The following is a 22,814-nucleotide window of genomic DNA, read 5'->3' as shown; positions in this document are numbered from 1 at the left end:
CTGTAGGTTACTGTTAACTCAGGTCTCCAGTCACTGAGAGGGGACCAGACCTAGTACTGTACTGTAGGTTACTGTTAACTCAGGCCTCCAGTCACTGAGAGGGAACAAGACCTAGTACTGTACTGTAGGTTACTGTTAACTCAGGCCTCCAGTCACTGAGAGGGGACCAGACCTAGTACTGTAGGTTACTGTTAACTCAGGTCTCCAGTCACTGAGAGGGGACCAGACCTAGTACTGTAGGTTACTGTTAACTCAGGTCTCCAGTCACTGAGAGGGGACCAGACCTAGTACTGTAGGTTACTGTTAACTCAGGTCTCCAGTCACTGAGAGGGGACCAGACCTAGTACTGTAGGTTACTGTTAACTCAGGTCTCCAGTCACTGAGAGGGGACCAGACCTAGTACTGTACTGTAGGTTACTGTTAACTCAGGTCTCCAGTCACTGAGAGGGGACCAGACCTAGTACTGTGGGTTACTGTTAACTCAGGTCTCCAGTCACTGAGAGGGGACCAGACCAAGTACTGTACTGTAGGTTACTGCTAACTCAGGTCTCCAGTCACTGAGAGGGGACCAGACCTAGTACTGTAGGTTACTGTTAACTCAGGCCTCCAGTCACTGAGAGGGGACCAGGACTAGTACTGTACTGTAGGTTACTGTTAACTCAGGTCTCCAGTCACTGAGAGGGGACCAGACCTAGTACTGTAGGTAACTGTTAACTCAGGTCTCCAGTCACTGAGAGGGGACCAGACCTAGTGCTGTGGGTTACTGTTAACTCAGGTCTCCAGTCACTGAGAGGGGACCAGACCTAGTACTGTGGGTTACTGTTAACTCAGGTCTCCAGTCACTGAGAGGGGACCAGATCTAGTACTGTAGGTTACTGTTAACTCAGGTCTCCAGTCACTGAGAGGGGACCAGACCTAGTACTGTAGGTTACTGTTAACTCAGGTCTCCAGTCACTGAGAGGGGACCAGACCTAGTACTGTAGGTTACTGTTAACTCAGGTCTCCAGTCAATGAGAGGGGACCAGATCTAGTACTGTAGGTTACTGTTAACTCAGGTCTCCAGTCACTGAGAGGGGACCAGACCTAGTACTGTAGGTTACTGTTAACTCAGGTCTCCAGTCACTGAGAGGGGACCAGACCTAGTACTGTAGGTTACTGTTAACTCAGGTCTCCAGTCACTGAGAGGGGACCAGACCTAGTACTGTACTGTAGGTTAGTGTTAACTCAGGTCTCCAGTCACTGAGAGGGGACCAGACCTAGTACTGTGGGTTACTGTTAACTCAGGTCTCCAGTCACTGAGAGGGGACCAGACCAAGTACTGTACTGTAGGTTACTGTTAACTCAGGTCTCCAGTCACTGAGAGGGGACCAGACCTAGTACTGTAGGTTACTGTTAACTCAGGCCTCCAGTCACTGAGAGGGGACCAGGACTAGTACTGTACTGTAGGTTACTGTTAACTCAGGTCTCCAGTCACTGAGAGGGGACCAGACCTAGTACTGTAGGTTACTGTTAACTCAGGCCTCCAGTCACTGAGAGGAGACCAGACCTAGTACTGTAGGTTACTGTTAACTCAGGTCTCCAGTCACTGAGAGGGGACCAGACCTAGTACTGTAGGTTACTGTTAACTCAGGTCTCCAGTCATTGAGAGGGGACCAGATCTAGTACTGTAGGTTACTGTTAACTCAGGTCTCCAGTCACTGAGAGGGGACCAGATCTAGTACTGTAGGTTACTGTTAACTCAGGTCTCCAGTCACTGAGAGGGGACCAGACCTAGTACTGTAGGTTACTGTTAACTCAGGTCTCCAGTCACTGAGAGGGGACCAGACCTAGTACTGTAGGTTACTGTTAACTCAGGTCTCCAGTCACTGAGAGGGGACCAGACCTAGTACTGTACTGTAGGTTAGTGTTAACTCAGGTCTCCAGTCACTGAGAGGGGACCAGACCTAGTACTGTGGGTTACTGTTAACTCAGGTCTCCAGTCACTGAGAGGGGACCAGACCAAGTACTGTACTGTAGGTTACTGTTAACTCAGGTCTCCAGTCACTGAGAGGGGACCAGACCTAGTACTGTAGGTTACTGTTAACTCAGGCCTCCAGTCACTGTGAGGGGACCAGGACTAGTACTGTACTGTAGGTTACTGTTAACTCAGGTCTCCAGTCACTGAGAGGGGACCAGACCTAGTACTGTAGGTTACTGTTAACTCAGGCCTCCAGTCACTGAGAGGAGACCAGACCTAGTACTGTAGGTTACTGTTAACTCAGGTCTCCAGTCACTGAGAGGGGACCAGACCTAGTACTGTACTGTAGGTTACTGTTAACTCAGGTCTCCAGTCACTGAGAGGGGACCAGATCTAGTACTGTAGGTTACTGTTAACTCAGGCCTCCAGTCACTGAGAGGGGACCAGACCTAGTACTGTAGGTTACTGTTAACTCAGGCCTCCAGTCACTGAGAGGGGACCAGCCCTAGTACTGTACTGTAGGTTACTGTTAACTCAGGTCTCCAGTCACTGAGAGGAGACCAGACCTAGTACTGTAGGTTACTGTTAACTCAGGTCTCCAGTCACTGAGAGGGGACCAGATCTAGTACTGTAGGTTACTGTTAACTCAGGCCTCCAGTCACTGAGAGGGGACCAGACCTAGTACTGTAGGTTACTGTTAACTCAGGCCTCCAGTCACTGAGAGGGGACCAGCCCTAGTACTGTACTGTAGGTTACTGTTAACTCAGGTCTCCAGTCACTGAGAGGAGACCAGACCTAGTACTGTAGGTTACTGTTAACTCAGGCCTCCAGTCACTGAGAGGGGACCAGACCTAGTACTGTAGGTTACTGTTAACTCAGGTCTCCAGTCACTGAGAGGGGACCAGACCTAGTACTGTAGGTTACTGTTAACTCAGGTCTCCAGTCACTGAGAGGGGACCAGACCTAGTACTGTAGGTTACTGTTAACTCAGGTCTCCAGTCACTGAGAGGGGACCAGACCTAGTACTGTACTGTAGGTTACAGAACAGAGGACGCTGTTATGCAACAAGCTTTCACATGCTCACTGCAGAGTTAGACGTTTATCCACATTTCCCCAAATGACAAATTTCGAAGTGTTTTTGACATCTTGGGTGGCTGCTCTGTATCGTTTCATTCCAAGTTAACGGTTCAGTTAAGGCACTCGGCAGATAAGGGTTAATGTTTGGGATAGGGTTATGAATGGTTAAGGTAAGGGTTAAGGTTTGGGATAGGGTTACAAATGGTTAAGGTAAGGGTTAAGGTTTGGAATAGGGTTACAAATGGTTAAGGTAAGGGTTAAGGTTAGGGTTACAAATGGTTAAGGTAAGGGTTAAGGTTTGGGATAGGGTTACAAATGGTTAAGGTTTGGGATAGGGTTACAAATGGTTAAGGTAAGGGTTAAGGTTTGGGATAGGGTTATGATTGTTTAAGGTAAGGGTTAATGTTTGGGATCGAACACACAGCCTTCTGATCCAGAGTCATGGGATTACACCTTTCCACCATTCCCGTCCACATCACCCAGGGAAACCCAAGCCTTGTTGATGGGAATAGCGCTCACTGTTGCCCCTAGTGGACGGATTTAAAGACATTTCCCGAAGTCCTCAGGACATGGATTGACATCCAATTTCAAAGTCAATCTTGGTTTATGGTCTTTATACTGGTTTATGATCCTCATACTGGTTTATGATCCTCATACTGGTTTATGATCCTCATACTGGTTTATGGTCCTTATACTGGTTTATGGTCCGTATACTGGTTTATGGTCCTTATACTGGTTTATGGTCCTTATACTGGTTTATGGTCCTTATACTGGTTTATGGTCCTCATACTGGTTTATGGTCCTTATACTGGTTTATGGTCCTCATACTGGTTTATGATCCTTATACTGGTTTATGGTCCTCATACTGGTTTATGGTCCTCATACTGGTTTATGGTCCTCATACTGGTTTATGGTCCTCATACTGGTTTATGGTCCTTACACTGGTTTATGGTCCTTACTCCTCTGTTATCTTCAAGGAGCTTTCTGCTGTAATATGATTCATCTTACCTTCTCCTTGAATGAGGCTCTGCAAACACAATGCCTCGTGATGATGAGGCTTGACAGACTGTCGTTGGTGGTAAAGGATAGGGAAGTTTTAATTTGTTCCACGCAGATCTGTCTTTCATGTTTTGACTTAATCAGACTGTTACAATCCTGCTTGGAAATTTTACAAAAAATAACTCAAATTCCTTTTGGCAGCATGTTGCTGCTTGTAATCGTCACATCATTGTAATTATGAGAGTTTTAGAAGTATTAATCACACTTCTATCCATCAGTCATCCACCAGACTGAGCCTAGCTAAAAGGCTAAAGAAAAACTCTAAGGGGAAGTTTACATAGTAAACATATTGGTTTGGCTTCCAGTCCCGTCCTCCGTTTGTCTGCACCACAGAGAGTTGGATGTTGTTGTTCTACAGAAAGACTTGAGAAATAACAAGGGAGTGAATATGGTTCAGGACCACACAATGTCCTCATTCTCTCCCTGAACTTCATCTGGTATGTAAGGAATGTCTGCGTGATGACTTGGACACTGTTCTGTCTTTCAAAATGGAAATCTGCAACAACTGCTGGTCCAAATACAAAGTACCGTATAATCTCCGGCCTACAATATTCTGTTTTCTGTGTGTGTGTGTGTGTGTGTTTGTGTGTGCGTGTATTCAGACCCTTTTGATTTGAGACTCGAAATTGAGCTCAGGTGCATCCTGTTTCCAGTGATCATACTTGAGATGTTTCTACAACTTGATTGGGGTCCACTTGTGATAAATTCAATTGATTGGGCAGGATTTGGTTATAATTTCTATATGAAAGATACTACAGTTGACAGTGCATGTCAGAGAAAAAAACCAAGCCATGAGGTCGAAGGAAATTTCCGTAGAGCTCCGAGACAGGATTGTGTCGAGGCACAGATCTGGGGAAGGGTACCAAATAAGATGTCTGCAGAATTAAAGGTCCCCAAGAACACAGTGGCCTCCATCATTCTGAAATGGAAGAAGTTTGGAACCACCAAGACTCTTCCTAGAGCTGGCGGCCCGTACAAACTGACCAATCGGGGGAGAAGGGCTTTGGTCAGGGAGGTGATTAAGAACCCGATGGTCACTCTGACAGTTTTCTGTGGGGATGTTTTTCAGCTGCATGTACTGGGAGACTAGTCAGGATTGAGGGAAGATGAACAAAGCAAAGTACAGAGAGGTCCTTGATGCTCCAGAGTGGTCATGACCTCAGACTGGGGCGACGGTTCACCTCCAACAGGACAACGACCCTAAGCACACAGCCAAGACAATGCAGATGTGGCTTCGGGACACGACTCTGAATGTCTTTGAGTGGCACAGCCAGAGCCCGGACTTGAACCCAATCCAACATCTCTGGAGAGACCTGAAAATAGCTGTGCAGCGACACTCCCCAACTCTCCAAATACAGGTGTGCCAAGCTTGTAGCGTCACACCCAAGAAGAATCAAGACTGTAATAGCTGCTTCAGCAAAGTACTGAGTAAAGGGTCTGACTAATTATGTAAATGTTATATAAGTATTTATTTTGCTTTGTCATTATGGGGTATTGTGTGTAGAGTGATGTGGAATAAAAACAATTGAATCCATTGAATACTTTCTGAATACTTTCTGAATGTATATATATATATATATCTGAAACACGGAGTCCTTCTTTGCTGATGTGAAGAAGAAACTGAAAGAGTCCATTGAGGATTTGTCAGCGTGAAGCTGAGTGACTCACTCATTCATGGCTTTGGATCAAAATAAATAAGTACCAACATTATTTCTGATAGTCTTTAATAAATAAATGTTTTGACCAAGTTAATCTGATCATGTTGTGTGTGTTAAATTATTTGTGACATTGTGGTTAAAATGAAGAATGTAAACGAAGTAAATGAAATAAATCCTGTTCATAATGAATAATCAGATGCGTGTTGCAACCTTTACATTTTTCCTGATTTTTTTTTTTTACAAATGTATTTAACATTTTTAAACAATACAAAACATACACATTCAAATGACAAGCACATCACTGTCCAGACCCACCTGCTCACACCCCCATCCCCTACATCACCCTGTCCAGACCCACCTGCTCACACCCCCATATTCATCTCCTATATCACCCTGCCCAGACCCACCTGCTCACACCCCCATCCCCTACATCACCCTGTCTAGACCCACCTGCTCACACCCCCATATTCATCCCCTACATCACCCTGTCCAGACCCACCTGCTCACACCCCCATATTCATCCCCTACATCACCCTGTCTAGACCCACCTGCTCACACCCCCATATTCATCCCCTACATCACCCTGTCTAGACCCACCTGCTCACACCCCCATATTCATCCCCTACATCACCCTGTCCAGACCCACCTGCTCACACCCCCATATTCATCCCCTACATCACCCTGTCCAGACCCACCTGCTCACACCCCCATATTCATCCCCTACATCACCCTGTCCAGACCCACCTCACACCCCCATCTCCTACATCACCCTGCCCAGACCCATCTGCTCACACCCCATATTCATCCCCTATATCACCCTGTCCAGACCCACCTGCTCACACCTCCATATTCATCCCCTATATCACCCTGTCCAGACCCACCTCACACCCCCATCAACTATATCACCCTGTCTAGACCCACCTGCTCACACCTCAACAGCCCTAGCCATAACACATACGTTTTCTCAACAACAGGTTAAGGTCAATAATATCAAAGGCTACACTGAAATCTAACAGTACAGCTCCCACAATATTCTTATCAATTTCTTTAAACCAATCATCAGTCATTTGTGTCAGTGCAGTACATGTTGAGTGCCCTTCTCTATAAGCATGCTGAAAGTATGTTGTTCATTTGTTTACAGAGAAAGAGCATTGTATTTGGTCAAAACACACGTTTTTTTCCAACAGTTTGCTAAGAGCTGGCAGCAAGCTGATAGGTCTGCTGTTAAAACCAGTAAAGGCTGCTTTACCACTCTTGGGTAGCGGAATAACTTTGGCTTCCCTCCAGGCCTGAGGACAAAGACTTTCCTCTCGTCTCAGATTAAAGATATGCCAGATAGGAGTGGCTATAGAGTCAGATACCATCCTCAGTAGCTGTCACGGCTGTCTGAAGAATGGAACCAAAGCGCAGCGTGTGTATCGTTCCACATTTTATTATAACTGTGAAACTATGCAAGACATACAAATAAACTAATGAACAAAACAACAAACTGTGACGAAGCGGTGCACCATACACTTACTCAAAATAATCTCCCACAAAACCTAGTGGGAAAACCAACAACTTAAATATGATCCCCAATTAGAGACAACGATGACCAGCTGCCTCTAATTGGAGATCATCCCCCCCAAAAAACAACAACATAGAAATACAGAAACTAGACAAAACCCCCAACATAGAAAAAAGAAACTAGAACCAGCATAGAAATAAATAAACTAGACAAAACCCCCTGTCACACCCTGACCTACTCTATCATAGAAAATAAAAGCTTTCTATGGTCGGAACGTGACAGTAACTTTCGATCTAAAGTTGTCAATGCCAGAAGGTTTGTCATTATTGATCGATAACAATAATTGTTCCACCTCTCCCACACTAACTTTATGAAATACTAAATTACAATGCTTTTCTTTCATTACTTGTTATTTTATGCATGAATATGATGACTCACTGTTCGTTGTTGGCATTTCCTGTTGGTATTTCCTGCCTAAGTTTGCCCACTTTGCCAATGAAGTAATCATCAATATAATTGGCAACATCAAATGGTTTTGTGATGAATAAGCCATCTGATTTCGATGAAAGGTAGAGTTGAATTTGTCTTTCTGCCCATAATTTTATTTAAAGTACTCCAAAGTTTTCTTTTCATCATTCTTTATATCATTGATCTTGTCTTCACAATACAGTTTCTTCTTCTTTTTGTTGAGTTTAGTCACATAATTTCTCAATTTGCAGTTAGTCAGCCAGTCAGATGTACAGCCTGACTTATTAGCCACTCCTTTTGCCCCATCTCTTTCAACCATACAGATTTTCAAGTCCCCATCAATCCATGGAGCCTTAACAGTTCTAACAGTCAGTTCCTCATCAATCCATGGAGCCTTAACAGTTCTAACGGTCAGTTCCTCATCAATCCATGGAGACTTAACAGTTCTAACGGTCAGTTCCTCATCAATCCATGGAGCCTTAACAGTTCTAACAGTCAGTTCCTCATCAATCCATGGAGCCTTAACAGTTCTAACGGTCAGTTCCTCATCAATCCATGGAGCCTAAACAGTTCTAACAGTCAGTTCCTCATCAATCCATGGAGCCTTAACAGTTCTAACAGTCAATTCCTCATCAATCCATGGAGCCTTAACAGTTCTAACAGCCAGTTCCTCATCAATCCATGGAGCCTTAACAGTTCTAACAGTCAGTTCCTCATCAATCCATGGAGCCTTAACAGTTCTAACAGTTCTTAACAGGTTCATGTTTATCAATAATTGTAAAAAGCATTTTCATAAAATCATCAAGTGCAGTGTCTGGATGCTCCTCATTAATCACGTCCTGACCAGTGAAGGTCATTTGCCATAGTAGAATGGTCAGGGCGTGGCAGGGGGGTTGTTTTGTGTGTTTTAGGGTTTTTTGGTTCAAGGGGAATTTGTTCTAGTTTTCTATTTCTATGTTTCATTTTCCATGTTTGGCCATGTATGGTTTCCAATCAGAGGCAGGTGTCTTTCGTTGTCTCTGATTGGGAGCCATACTTAGGCAGCCTGTTTTCCTTTGGGGTTTGTGGGTGGTTACTTTCCGTTTAGTTGTTGTTACCTGACGGAACTGTTGGTCGTTTTGTTATTTTGTTGTTTGAAGTCATTAAAATCTAAAGATGAGCACTATACACGCTGCACCTTGGTCTAATCCTTTTGACGCCTGTGACACTCATTAATCACATCAGACAAACATATATTTTTAACATCGTCCACATAATAGTCACAGCGAAATTTTTGTATGATCTCTTATATACTATTTTGGGTCCAGCTTTTGGAACTTTGGCTTTCCTGGTTATAGCCACTATATTGTGATCACTGCATCCAATGGGTACGGATTCAGCTTTAGAATAAAGTTCTACAGAATTAGTAAAAATGTGATTGATACATGTGGAGGATCTTGTTCTTATAGTGTTTGTAAACACCCTGGTAGGTTGATTAATAACTTGAACCAGATTACAGGCGCTGGTTACAGTGAGAAGCTTCCTCTTGAGCGGACAGCTTGATGAAAACCAGTCAATATTCAGGTCCCCAAGATAGTAGACCTCTCTGTTTACATCACATACACTATCAAGCATTTCACACATATTATTTAGATACTGACTGACTGTGTAACTGACTGATCAGTAGACACCAGGGACTAAATCTGACTGACATGATCCTCCAGTCAATTACACAGGTTGGGGTGTATAGGAACAGAAACTGGGAACGAAGTGGGTAGATAGACAGATGGCTGTTGGGTGCTGTGAGTGGGTGAAGGGCACACTGAGACAGAGAGGTTTCCTGCCTACCCTCCTCTATCACCCTGTCCTGTCTTATCAAACCCACCCTCTCCTATATGCTTCTGTCTGTGTTGAAGACGTGATTGGGACAAGCCCTGGTGACAACCATGTCATCACACCGTTTCCCTAGCCTGGACCTTGAGGCTTTTTGGTTTTAACCAAGAAACTATCAAATCTCAGCTGCCATGAAACCAAGCATGCAGTGAGACTTCAGGACCAGGATTTCATAAACAATTCTAACCTCACTCCCCCTCTTGTCTCCCCTTTCAGTTTCCATTGATGACGTAGACTCTGTGCGTAAGGGCCGTCAGTCGGAGGGTCTTCAGAAGCACACAGAGGCCCACGTGGAGGACCTCTGTTTCTCCATCATCTTTAAGGGCCGCAGGAGGAACCTGGACCTGGTGGCGGCCTCGGTGGAGGAGGCAAGGCAGTGGGTCAATGGTCTGGAGAAGATCCTCTCTAACATGAAGAAACTCAACCGCCAGCAGACAAGCGAACAGTATCCTCTTTTGTTAATCTGCTTGCTTTGCAATTCACAACTAAAACATTGTTTATTTACTTGGGGTTACAAATCAGAAAATAGTTGTCCAGCCTATTCAGTATACTGGATTCCCATCTATAATGTTTATAGGTCAACATTTAAGCTCCGAGCAACTGGTTGCTAGCAATTTAGGTTATTCTTCAATAACACAAACTCCAAAGCAAATCAGGGGGAGAAAAATAGGTTTATTTGAGAAGGACAAATCAAAGGGGGTGACACTCTAGACCCAAACTGTTATAGACCTATATTCATCCTGCCCTGCCTCTCTAAAGTCTTCAAAAGCCAAGTTAATAAACAGATCGCTGACCATTTTGGGTCCCACTGTGCCTTCTCCGCTGTGCAATCCGGTTTCCGAGCTGGTCACGGGTGCACCTCGGCCACGCTCAAGGTACTAAACGATATCATAACCGCCATCGATAAAAGACAGTACTGTATAGCTGTCTTCATCGACCTGGCCAAGGCTTTCGACTCTGTCAATCACCATATTCTTATCGGCAGGCTCAATAGCCTTGGTTTCTCAAATGACTGCCTCGCCTGGTTCACCAACTACTTCGCAGACAGAGTTCAGTGTGTCAAATCGGAGGGCCTGTTGTCCGGACCTCTGGCAGTCTCTATGGGGGTACCACATGGTTCAATTCTCGGGCCGACTCTTTTCTAAGTATCTATCAATGATGTCGCTCTTGCTGTGGGTGATTCCCTGATCCACCTCTATGCAGACGACACCATTCTGTATACATCTGGCCCTTCCTTGGACACTGTGTTAAAACCTCTTTGGGGTAGGTGGGATGCTAGCGTCCCACCTGGCCAACATCCAGTGGAATTGTGGAGCGCGAAATTCAAAATACAAAATTCGTAATCTTAAACATTCATGAAAATACAAGTGTTATACATCAGTTAAAAGCTTAACTTCTTGTTAATCCAGCCATTTGTCAGATTTCAAAAAGGTTTTACGGCAAAAGCGTACCATGCGATTATCTAAGGACAGCGCCCCGCATACAAAAGCATTATAAACATTTTCCAAACAAGCAGAGGCGTCATGAAAGTCAGAAATAGCGATAAAATAAATCACCTACCTTTGAAGAAACTCTGTTTGCAATCCAAAGGGTCCCAGTTACATCACAAATGATCGTTTTGTTTGATAAAGTCCTTCTTTATATCCCAAAAAAGTCAGTTTAGTTGGCACGCTTGATTCAGTAATCCACCCAAAAGTTACCAATAAACTTTGTCCAAACAAGTCAAACAACATTTCTAATCAATCCTCAGGTAACCTAATATGTAAATAATTGATAAAATTTAAGATGGAGAATAGTATGTTCATTACCGGAGATAAATAATGAAGTGTGCGCCCTCACTGATGCGCGCCACAAGACTACAGCCAAAATGGGAGCCACCTAGAAAAACTACAAATTCCAGCTCATTTTTCAAAAAACAATCATGAAACTCTTTCTAAAGACTGTTGACATCTACTGGAAGCCCTAGGACCTGCAATCTGGGAGGTATTCCTTTGATATTCCCATAGACAGCCATTATAATGAGTGGTGAGCTCAACAACAAAAGAATTCCGGATGGATTCTCCTCGGGTCTTCGCCTGCTATATCAGTTCTGTTATGCTCACAGACATTATCTTATCAGTTTCGGAAACTTTAGAGTGTTTTCTATCCAATACTACCAATTATATGCCTATCCTAGCTTCTGGGCCTGAGTAACAGGCAGTTTACTTTGGGCACCTCGGTCATCCAAACTTCTGAATACTGCCCCCTACCCCGAAGAAATTTTAACTTCCCTCCAAACAAGCTTCAATGCAGGGCCTCCCGGGTGGCGCAGTGGTCTAAGGAACTGCATTGCAGTGCTTGCTGTGCCACCAGAGGTTCTGGGTTCGAGCCCAGGCTCTGTCGCAGCCGGCTGTGACCGGGAGGCCCATGGTGCGACGCACAATTGGCCCAGCGTAGTTAAGGAGGGTTTGGCTGGCATTCTTGTCTCATCGCACACTTGCGACTCCTATGGCGGGCCGCAGTGAATGCTCACCAGGTGTACATCTGACACATTGGTGCTTCTGGGTTGGATGTGCATTGTGTCAAGAAGCAGTGCGTCTAGGTTGGGTTTTGGAGGATTCATGGCTCTCGACCTTCGCCTCTCCCGAGTCGATACAGGAGTTGCAGCGATGAGACAGGACTGTAACTACTACCAATTGGATACCACGAAATTGGGGAGAAAGAGCTCCTTCCGTGGCCTCCAACTGCTCTTAAACGCTAGTAAAACCAAATGCATGCTTTTCAGCCGTTTGCTGCCCGCACCCTCCCGCCCGACTAGCATCACTACCCTGGACGGTTCTGACCTAGAATACGTGGACAACTACAAATACCTAGGTGTCTGGCTAGACTGTAGACTCTCCTTCCAGACTCATGTTAAACATCTCCAATCCAAAATAGGATCTGGTGTCGGCTTTCTATTTCACAACAGGGCTTCCTTCACTCACGCCTCCAAACTTACCCTAGTAAAACTGACTATCCTACCGACCCTCGACTTCGGCGATGTCATCTGCAAAATAGCTTCTAATACTCTGCTCAGCGGGATGGATGCGGTCTATCACAGTGCCATCCGTTTTGTTACCAAAGCCCCTTATACCACCCACCACTGCGTCCTGTATGCTCTAGTCGGCTGTCCCTCGCTACATATTCATCGCCAGACCCGCTGGCTCCAGGTCATCTATAAGTCTATGCTAGGCGGTGCTCTGCCTTGTCTCAGCTCACTGGTCACGATAACAACACCCACCCGTAGCACGCGCACCAGCGGGTATATCTCACTGGTCATCCCCAGGGCTGACACCTCCTTTGGCCACCTTTCCTTCTAGTTCTCTGATACCACTGACTGGAACGAATTGCAAAAATCACTGAAGCTAGAGACTTCTATTTCCCTCACTAACTTTAAACATCAGCTATCTCAGCAGCTAACCGATCACTGCAGATGTACATAGTCCATCTGTAAATAGTCCACCCAATCTACCTACCTCATCCCCATATTGTTTTTTTTATTTACTTCTCTGCTCTTTTGCACCCCAGTATCTCTACTTGCACATCATCATCTGCTCATCTATCACTCCAGTGTTAATCTGCTAAATTGTAATTACTTCGCCACTATGGCCTATTTGTTGCCCTACCACCTCACACCATTTACACACACTGTATATAGACTTTCTTTTTTCTATTGTATTATTGACTGTACGCTTGTTTATTACATGTGTAACTCTGTGTTGTTGTTTGTGTCGCACTGCTTTGCTTTATCTTGGCCAGGTCGCAGTTGTAAATGAGAAATTGTTCTCAACTAGCCTACCTGGTTAAATAAAGGAGAAATATATAACATTTTTAAAAATTAAATGTTATGCGGGGAGGTAGATGTTCAGATGTTCAGTCCTCAGCTTTTCTCCACCGAACAAACAAACAGGATGCCATTTATAACCCCCCCACCCTAACCTGGGATTGACCAATCAGAAGTCCTTGCAGTACAACTTGGCTAATGGCCAAATAACAAGTATCCTGCCCCCGACTCAATGTACAGACCAATTACAACGTGACACACGTCGCTGTGAGTTCAGGAGTGTCATTCCACAGATTCTAACAGTTGTTGAACTGAAACCCAACTCATATTTACAATTCGCTATTAACCATTAGTACTCTCGTTTTTAGTCCTCTCATCCTCTGCGTTGTGTATTTATCTTTGACACATTCCTACATGGTGAATGATTGATCCTTAAATCTGGGCGTATTAAAGCTGGATCTTCAACTGTATGAGGAAAGCAGACAAGAACAAGGACAACAAGATAACTCTGAAGGAGCTGAAACACTTCCTCCGTCAGATCAACATCGAGGTGGACGACATGTACGCTGAAGTGTTGTTTGCAGTGAGTGGACAGCTACAGTTGGTCAATGACTTACAAGGATGGTGTTATAGACTCTGTACAGGCAGCTCCTAATGCAGTTCTGTCATGTTCCTGTATGTATATGGGTTTCATTTAAGGTTATGCTATGTATCAAAGCATTTTACTTTGTCTGAGGAGGAACTCAGTGTACTGTATCTCGTTAATACTGTTTTGTTAATGATCTTGTCCTACAGAAATGTGACAAGTCTAACTCGGGCTCCCTGGAAGGTCCTGAGATCAAACACTTCTATGACCTGCTGATATATCGCGAGGAGATCGATGTGATCTATGGGAAGTACGCCACTACGGGGGAGCAGATGAGTGTCAAAAACCTGCTCAACTTCCTGCTGAACGAGCAGCGTGAGGTGGCCTCCATGGAGGACGCTGTAAGACTCATAGAGAGATACGAGCTGGACGATTCAGGTGAGAGATGCTCTAGTACTGACTCAATATGAGCTGGATGACTCAGGTGAGGAGAGATGCTCTAGTTCTGACTCAATATGAGCTGGACGATTCAGGTGAGAGATGCTCTAGTTCTGACTCAATATGAGCTGGATTACTCAGGTGAGGAGAGATGCTCTAGTACTGACTCAATACGAGCTGGATGACTCAGGTGAGGAGAGATGCTCTAGTTCTGACTCAATGCGAGCTGGATGACTCAGGAGAGGAGAGATGCTCTAGTTCTGACTCAATATGAGCTGGATGACTCAGGTGAGGAGAGATGCTCTAGTTCTGACTCAATATGAGCTGGACGATTCAGGTGAGAGATGCTCTAGTTCTGACTCAATATGAGCTGGATGACTCAGGTGAGGAGAGATGCTCTAGTTCTGACTCAATATGAGCTGGATGACTCAGATGAGGAGAGTCGCTCAGACACACATACATGAACTCACTATATAAGGGAGCATGTACACTGAGTGTACAAAACATTAAGAACACCTGCTCTTTCCATGACAGACTGACCAGGTGAAACCAGGTGAAAGCTATGACCCCTTATTGATGTCACATGTTAAATCCACTTCAATCAGTGTAGATGAAGGGGAGGAGACAGTTTAAAGAAGGATTTGTAATCCTTGAGACAACTGAGACATGGATTGCGTGTTCCATTCAGAGGGTGAATGTGTTTCTAATGTAAGCTGAATGATATACAATGCCTTCAGAAATTATTCATTCCTCGACTTGATCACATTGATACTTTCTAAAATGTTAAATAAATGAAATACAGAAATGTCTTATTTACATAAGTATTCGCACCCTTGAGTCAATACATGTTAGAATCACCTTTGGCAGCGATTACAGCTGTTGAGTCTTTATGGGTAACTCTTTAAGATTTCCACACCTGGATTGTGCAACATTTGCCCATTATACTTCTCTAAATTCTTCAAGCTCTGTAAAATTGGTTGTTGATCATTGATAGACAACCTTTTTTCCAGGTCTTGCAATAGATTTACAAGCAGAATTAACTCGACCACTCAGGAACATTCACTGTCTACTTGGTAAGCAACTCCAGTGTATTTTTGACCTTGTGTTTTAGGTTATTGTCCTGGTGAAAGTTGAATTCATCTCCCAGTGTCTTTTGGAAAGCAGTCTGAACCAGGTTTCCCTCTAGGATGTTGTCTGTGCTTCATGTCCCAGTGTCTGGTGGAAAGCAGACTGAACCAGGTCTTATTCTAGGATGTTGTCTGTGCTTCATGTCCCAGTGTCTGGTGGAAAGCAGACTGAACCAGGTTTCCCTCTAGGATCTTGTCTGTGCTTCATGTCCCAGTGTCTGGTGGAAAGCAGACTGAACCAGGTTTCCCTCTAGGATCTTGTCTGTGCTTCATGTCCCAGTGTCTGGTGGAAAGCAGACTGAACCAGGTTCTCCTCTAAGATCTTGTCTGTGCTTCATCTCCCAGTGTCTGGTGGAAAGCAGACTGAACCAGGTTCTCCTCTAAGATCTTGTCTGTGCTTCATCTCCCAGTGTCTGGTGGAAAGCAGACTGAACCAGGTTTTCCGTGTTCTGTGCTTAGCTCCATTCCATTGCTTTTTTATCCTGAAAAACTGCCCAGTCCTTATAGAACAAGCATACCCATAACACAGTGGTGGTCGTGCCTTTCAAGATCGGGTCGATAATTTTTTTTTTATGAGCATGGCCTTATTTCTATTACAGTATATTAGGTGACTGTCATTCATATTCCATTCACCCAGTTCAATGTAACATTGATGGGTTTAGGATACTGTCCTTCATATTCACCCAGTTCAATGTAACAGTGATGGGTTTAGGATACTGTCCTTCATATTCACCCAGTTCAATGTAACAGTGATAAGATTAGGTTACTGTCCTTCATATTCACCCAGTTCAATGTAACAGTGATGGGTTTAGGATACTGTCATTCATATTCACCCAGTTCAATGTAACAGTGATAAGATTAGGTTACTGTCCTTCATATTCACCCAGTTCAATGTAACAGTGATGGGTTTAGGATACTGTCCTTCATATTCACCCAGTTCAATGTAACAGTGATGGGTTTAGGATACTGTCCTTCATATTCACCCAGTTCAATGTAACAGTGATGGGTTTAGGATACTGTCCTTCATATTCACCCAGTTCAATGTAACAGTGATAAGATTAGGTTACTGTCCTTCATATTCACCCAGTTCAATGTAACAGTGATGGGTTTAGGATACTGTCATTCATATTCACCCAGTTCAATGTAACAGTGATAAGATTAGGTTACTGTCCTTCATATTCACCCAGTTCAATGTAACAGTGATGGGTTTAGGATACTGTCCTTCATATTCACCCAGTTCAATGTAACAGTGATGGGTTTAGGATACTGTCCTTCATATTCACCCAGTTCAATGTAACAGTGATGGGTTTAGGATACTGTCCTTCATATTCACCCAGTTCAATGTAACAGTGATGGGTTTAGGATACTGTCCTTCACCCAGTTCAATGTAACAGTGATGGGTTCAGGTTACTACTTTATACTCCAATCATTAGGTTGCTACTGTCAACGACTTCTGCCGAAGTCGGTTCCTCTCCTTGTTCGGGTGGTGTTCGGTGGTCGACGTCACCGGTCTTCTAGCCATCGCCGATCCATTTTTCATTTTCCATTTGTTTTGTCTTGTTTTCATTCCCTCATTACGTGTTGTGTATTTAACCCTCTGTTCCCCCATGTCTTTGTGTAAGTGCTTGTGCACATTGTTGTCTGGTGCGCGACGGGTTTTGTACCCATTCTTTATTATTTTGGATGCCGGTGGTTATATGTATAATTATATTAAACTGCTCCAGTTATTACCCAGTTCTGCTCTCCTGCGTCTGACTTCGCTGCCACCAGTTACACACTCCTTACAGCTACAACCTAGCCGTTTTAGTCATTTAGCAGACACTCTTATACAGAGCAACTTACAGTAGTGAATACATACATTTCATGTATTTTTTTTTTTTTTTTTTAAATGTTTTATTATCATACTGGCCCCCCGTGGGAATCGAACCCACAACCCTGGCGTTGCACACACCATGCTCTACCAACTGAGCCACAGGGAAGACGATGAATGGCAGTTTACAACATACGTGCACAGGTTGAAAAGTTATTTTTTGTAGTCATGGGGACAGACAGTGACACATTCCATACCGCCTTGCACACTTTTGCCTGCATCTAACAGATATACGTAGGGTGTAATCATTAGTACAAAAGTTGCAAACAAGAGTTTCTATTGGACAAATGCAGGTATGTTTATCCCCGTTTCGTTCCTTTTTCTTCCTTTTTAAGATTTTGTTTTTCAACAGGATCAGTGGAATGATCACACGCATCACACACAAACACAGTTGACTTTCATAGCAGCCAGATACAAACAGCATGACCACTTTGCTTGTTAATTCCTTCTTGCATCTAAGGACTGTCTGTGACCAGATGAAAACACCTTTCCAAGCCTAACCTTCATACCATAACCGCTAACCACTACACACAGACTACATCGTTGTCATCATGTTAGCTAATGTCATAGTCAACATAGCTACTAGAACTAACACTACAATCATGCAGTACAGTGTACAGTCAGCAAGCAGTTTAGTAGTTACACCGGCGGGCCCCAGTGGCTATAAAAGAATAAAAACAAAAGCTTGCCTTGATTTAGAAACCATAGCCAGTTAGATAACATGGCATCCCTCTCTGCTTGAGTAGGCTAAAAGTGAAGTAAAAAAAAATCTCTCTCTCTCAGAGGAGGACAGAAACTAGCTGTCCTCCGGCTACGCCATGGTGCTACCCTACAAAGTGCTGTTGAGGCTACTGTAGACCTTCATTGCTTAATTGCTTTGCCACATTATTTAGCAGTATTACTTTAGTGCCTTGTTGCAAAGAGGATGCATATTTTTATTCTGTACGTGTTTCCTTCTTTTCACTATGTCAATTAGATTAGTATTGTGAAGTAAATCAAATTGCTGATCCATCCTCAGTTTTTGCCTATCACAGCCATTAAATTCTGTAACTGTTTTAAAGTCACCATTGGCCTCATGGTGAAATCCCTGAGCGGTTTCCTTCCTCTCTGGCAACTGAGTTAGGAAGGATGTCTGTATCTTTGTAGTGACTAGGTGTATTGATACACCATCCAGTCTAGTTAATAACTTCACCATGCTCAAAGGGATATTCATTGTCTGCTAATTTATTTTTTATCCACCTCCCAATAGGTGCCCTTCTTTGCAAGGCATTGGAAAACCTCCCTGGTCTTTGTGGTTGAATCTGTTTTAAATTCACTGCTGGACTGAAGGACTTTACAGATCATTGTTTGTGTTGGGTACAGAGAGGAGGTAGTCATTCAAAAATCATGTTAATAAACACTATTATTGCACACATAGTTAGTCCATGCAACTTATTATATAACTTGTTAAGACATTTTTTACTCCTGAATGTATTTAGGCTTGCCATAACAAAGGGGTTGAATACTTATTGATTCAAGACATTTCAGCTTTTCATTTTTTATGAATGAAAAATAAATAATTAAAAAACATAATTCAACTTTGACATTATGGGGTATTGTGTGTTGGCCAGTGACAAAAAAAAAGATCTACATTTAATACATTTTCAATTCAGGCTGTAACATAACAACATGTGTCAAGGGGTGTGAATACTTTCTGAAGGCACTGTATATCTGGGAGAGCTATTTCACAAGGCCCAATCCCCTAACTCATTCTGCCCCCCCCCCAGCAAAGCAGAAGAATCACATGACCAAAGATGGCTTCCTGATGTACCTGCAACAGGAGGAGGGGTCTATCTTGAACCCCGCCCACAAGGAGGTGTTCCAGGATATGAGCCAGCCAATCAACCACTACTTCATCAGCTCCTCCCACAACACCTACCTGATGGAAGACCAGCTCAAAGGCCACAGCAGCACAGAGGCCTATATCAAGTAACCATGACAACCTCTAATTTAAACTAACCATACCTTACTACCTCTAATCTAAACTAACCATACCTTACTACCTCTAGTCTAAACTAACCATACCTGACTACCTCCAGTCTAAACTAACCTTACTACCTCTAGTCTAAACTAACCATACCTTACTACCTCTAGTCTAAACTAACCATACATTACTACCTCTAGTCTAAACTAACCATACCTTACTACCTCTAGTCTAAACTAACCATACCTTACTACCTCTAGTCTAAACTAACCATACATTACTACCTCTAATCTAAACTAACCTTACCTTACTACCTCTAATCTAAACTAACCATACCTTACTACCTCTAGTCTAAACTATCCTGACTACCTCTAGTCTAAACTAACCTTACCTTACTACCTCTAGTCTAAACTAACCTTACATTACTACCTCTAATCTAAACTAACCTTACTACCTCTAGTCTAAACTAACCTGACTACCTCTAATCTAAAACAAACATTACTACCTCTAATCTAAAACAAACCTTACTACATCTAATCTAAAACAAACCTTACTACCTCTAATCTAAAACAAACCTGACTACCTCTAGTCTAAACTAACCATACCTTACTACCTCTAGTCTAAACTAACCTGACTACCTCTAGTCTAAACTAACCATACATTACTACCTCTAGTCTAAACTAACCATACCTTACTACCTCTAGTCTAAACTAACCTGACTACCTCTAGTCTAAACTAACCATACATTACTACCTCTAGTCTAAACTAACCATACCTTACTACCTCTAATCTAAACTAACCATACCTTACTATCTCTAGTCTAAACTAACCTGACTACCTCTAGTCTAAACTAACCATACCTTACTACCTCTAGTCTAAACTAACCTGACTACCTCTAGTCTAAACTAACCATACCTTACTACCTCTAGTCTAAAACCAACCTTACTACCTCTAGTCTAAACCAACCTTACTACCTCTAGTCTAAACTAACCATACCTTACTACCTCTAGTCTAAACTAACCTTACATTACTACCTCTAATCTAAAACAAACCTTACTACATCTAATCTAAAACAAACCTTACTACCTCTAATCTAAAACAAACCTTACTACCTCTAATCTAAAACAAACCCTACTACCTCTAATCTAAACTAACCATACCTTACTACCTCTAGTCTAAACTAACCATACCTTACTACCTCTAGTCTAAACTAACCATACCTGACTACCTCTAGTCTAAACTAACCTTACATTACTACCTCTAATCTAAACTAACCATACCTTACTACCTCTAATCTAAACTAACCATACCTTACTACCTCTAATCTAAACTAACCATACCTGACTACCTCTAATCTAAACTAACCATACCTTACTACCTCTAATCTAAACTAACCATACCTTACTACCTCTAATCTAAACTAACCATACCTTACTACCTCTAATCTAAACTAACCATACCTTACTACCTCTAATTTAAACTAACCATACCTTACTACCTCTAGTCTAAACTAACCATACCTTACTACCTCTAGTCTAAACTAACCATACCTTACTACCTCTAATCTAAACTAACCATACATTACTACCTCTAGTCTAAACTAACCATACCTGACTACCTCTAGTCTAAACTAACCATACCTGACTACCTCTAGTCTAAACTAACCATACCTTACTACCTCTAATCTAAACTAACCATACCTTACTACCTCTAGTCTAAACTAACCTTACTACCTCTAATCTAAACTAACCTGACTACCTCTAGTCTAAACTAACCATACCTTACTACCTCTAGTCTAAACTAACCATACCTTACTACCTCTAGTCTAAACTAACCATACATTACTACCTCTAGTCTAAACTAACCATACCTTACTACCTCTAGTCTAAACTAACCTGACTACCTCTAGTCTAAACTAACCATACCTTACTACCTCTAGTCTAAACTAACCATACCTTACTACCTCTAGTCTAAACTAACCATACCTTACTACCTCTAGTCTAAACTAACCTGACTACCTCTAATCTAAACTAACCATACCTTACTACCTCTAGTCTAAACTAACCATACCTTACTACCTCTAGTCTAAACTAACCTGACTACCTCTAGTCTAAACTAACCTGACTACCTCTAGTCTAAACTAACCATACCTTACTACCTCTAATCTAAACTAACCATACCTTAGTACCTCTAATCTAAACTAACCATACCTGACTACCTCCAGTCTAAACTAACCATACCTGACTACCTCCAGTCTAAACTAACCATACCTGACTACCTCCAGTCTAAACTAACCTTACTACCCAGCTGCACCGAGGCCTACATTGCAAACCCCAAGGCATTTTTAATTCAAATACTTCTAGTAAACTAAACTCAAAGTCAATGAAGTCATTATTACTTCATATTGTTAAATGGTACTGACTAAAAATTAAATGAGAAGTCACATCAACTCTATAAATTATGATAAATTATCATAACTATAAGTTATGAAACAAATAAACTTTTTCCCCAGCATGCTCTACTGCAGGTAGATTTTTTGGAATTATTTTTAATATCTGTGTTTTTGAATGTACATTGGGTGGAGTTGCAGTCGGTGCCGTTTAAGATGAGGGAGGATGATAAAAAAAAATTTATGAGCATGGCCTTATTTCTATTACAGTATATTAGATGACTGTCATTCATATTCCATTCACCCAGTTCAATGTAACAGTGATGGGTTTAGGTTACTGTCATTCATATTCACCCAGTTCATTTACATTTACATTTAAGTCATTTAGCAGACGCTCTTATCCAGAGCGACTTACAAATTGGTGCATTCACCTTATGATATCCAGTGGAACAACCACTTTACAATAGTGCATCTAAATCTTTTTTTTTGGGGGGGGGGGTTAGAAGGATTACTTTATCCTATCCTAGGTATTCCTTAAAGATGTGGGGTTTCAGGTGTCTCTGGAAGGTGGTGATTGACTCCGCCGTGAGGGAGCTTGTTCCACCATAGGGGTGCCAGAGCAGCGAACAGTTTTGACTGGGCTGAGCGGGAACTGTGCTTCCGCAGAGGTAGGGGGGCCAGCAGGCCAGAGGTGGATGAGCACAGTGCCCTCGTTTGGGTGTAGGGACTGATCAGAGCCTGAAGGTACAGAGGTGCCGTTCCCCTCACGGCTCCGTAGGCAAGCACCATGGTCTTGTAGCGGATGCGAGCTTCAACTGGAAGCCAGTGGAGAGAGCGGAGGAGTGGGGTGACGTGAGAGAACTTGGGAAGGTTGAACGCCAGACGGGCTGCGGCGTTCTGGATGAGTTGTAGGGGTTTAATGGCACAGGCAGGGAGCCCAGCCAACAGCGAGTTGCAGTAATCCAGACGGGAGATGACAAGTGCCTGGATTATGACCTGCGCCGCTTCCTGTGTGAGGCAGGGTCGTACTCTGCGAATGTT

The 22,814-nt window shown here is 43.0% G+C and overlaps 1 protein-coding gene across 2 annotated transcripts in view; it reads left to right on the top strand.

Annotated features, from left to right (window-relative positions):
- The window catches only part of plcd1a (phospholipase C, delta 1a), a 77,890-nt gene that overhangs the window by 23,453 nt on the left and 31,623 nt on the right, over positions 1-22,814 (top strand). For both annotated transcript variants that reach the window (XM_029755073.1, XM_029755074.1), the window contains exons 3-6: positions 9,815-10,043; positions 13,854-13,983; positions 14,196-14,424; positions 19,188-19,389. In XM_029755073.1, the coding sequence (XP_029610933.1) occupies positions 9,815-10,043; positions 13,854-13,983; positions 14,196-14,424; positions 19,188-19,389 (790 nt within the window). The remainder of the gene's footprint in view (positions 1-9,814; positions 10,044-13,853; positions 13,984-14,195; positions 14,425-19,187; positions 19,390-22,814) is intronic.

Source organism: Salmo trutta, chromosome 6 (genome assembly GCF_901001165.1).
Source record: "Salmo trutta chromosome 6, fSalTru1.1, whole genome shotgun sequence".
NCBI lineage: Eukaryota > Metazoa > Chordata > Actinopteri > Salmoniformes > Salmonidae > Salmo > Salmo trutta.
This window is presented reverse-complemented; position numbering and strand designations above follow the sequence as displayed.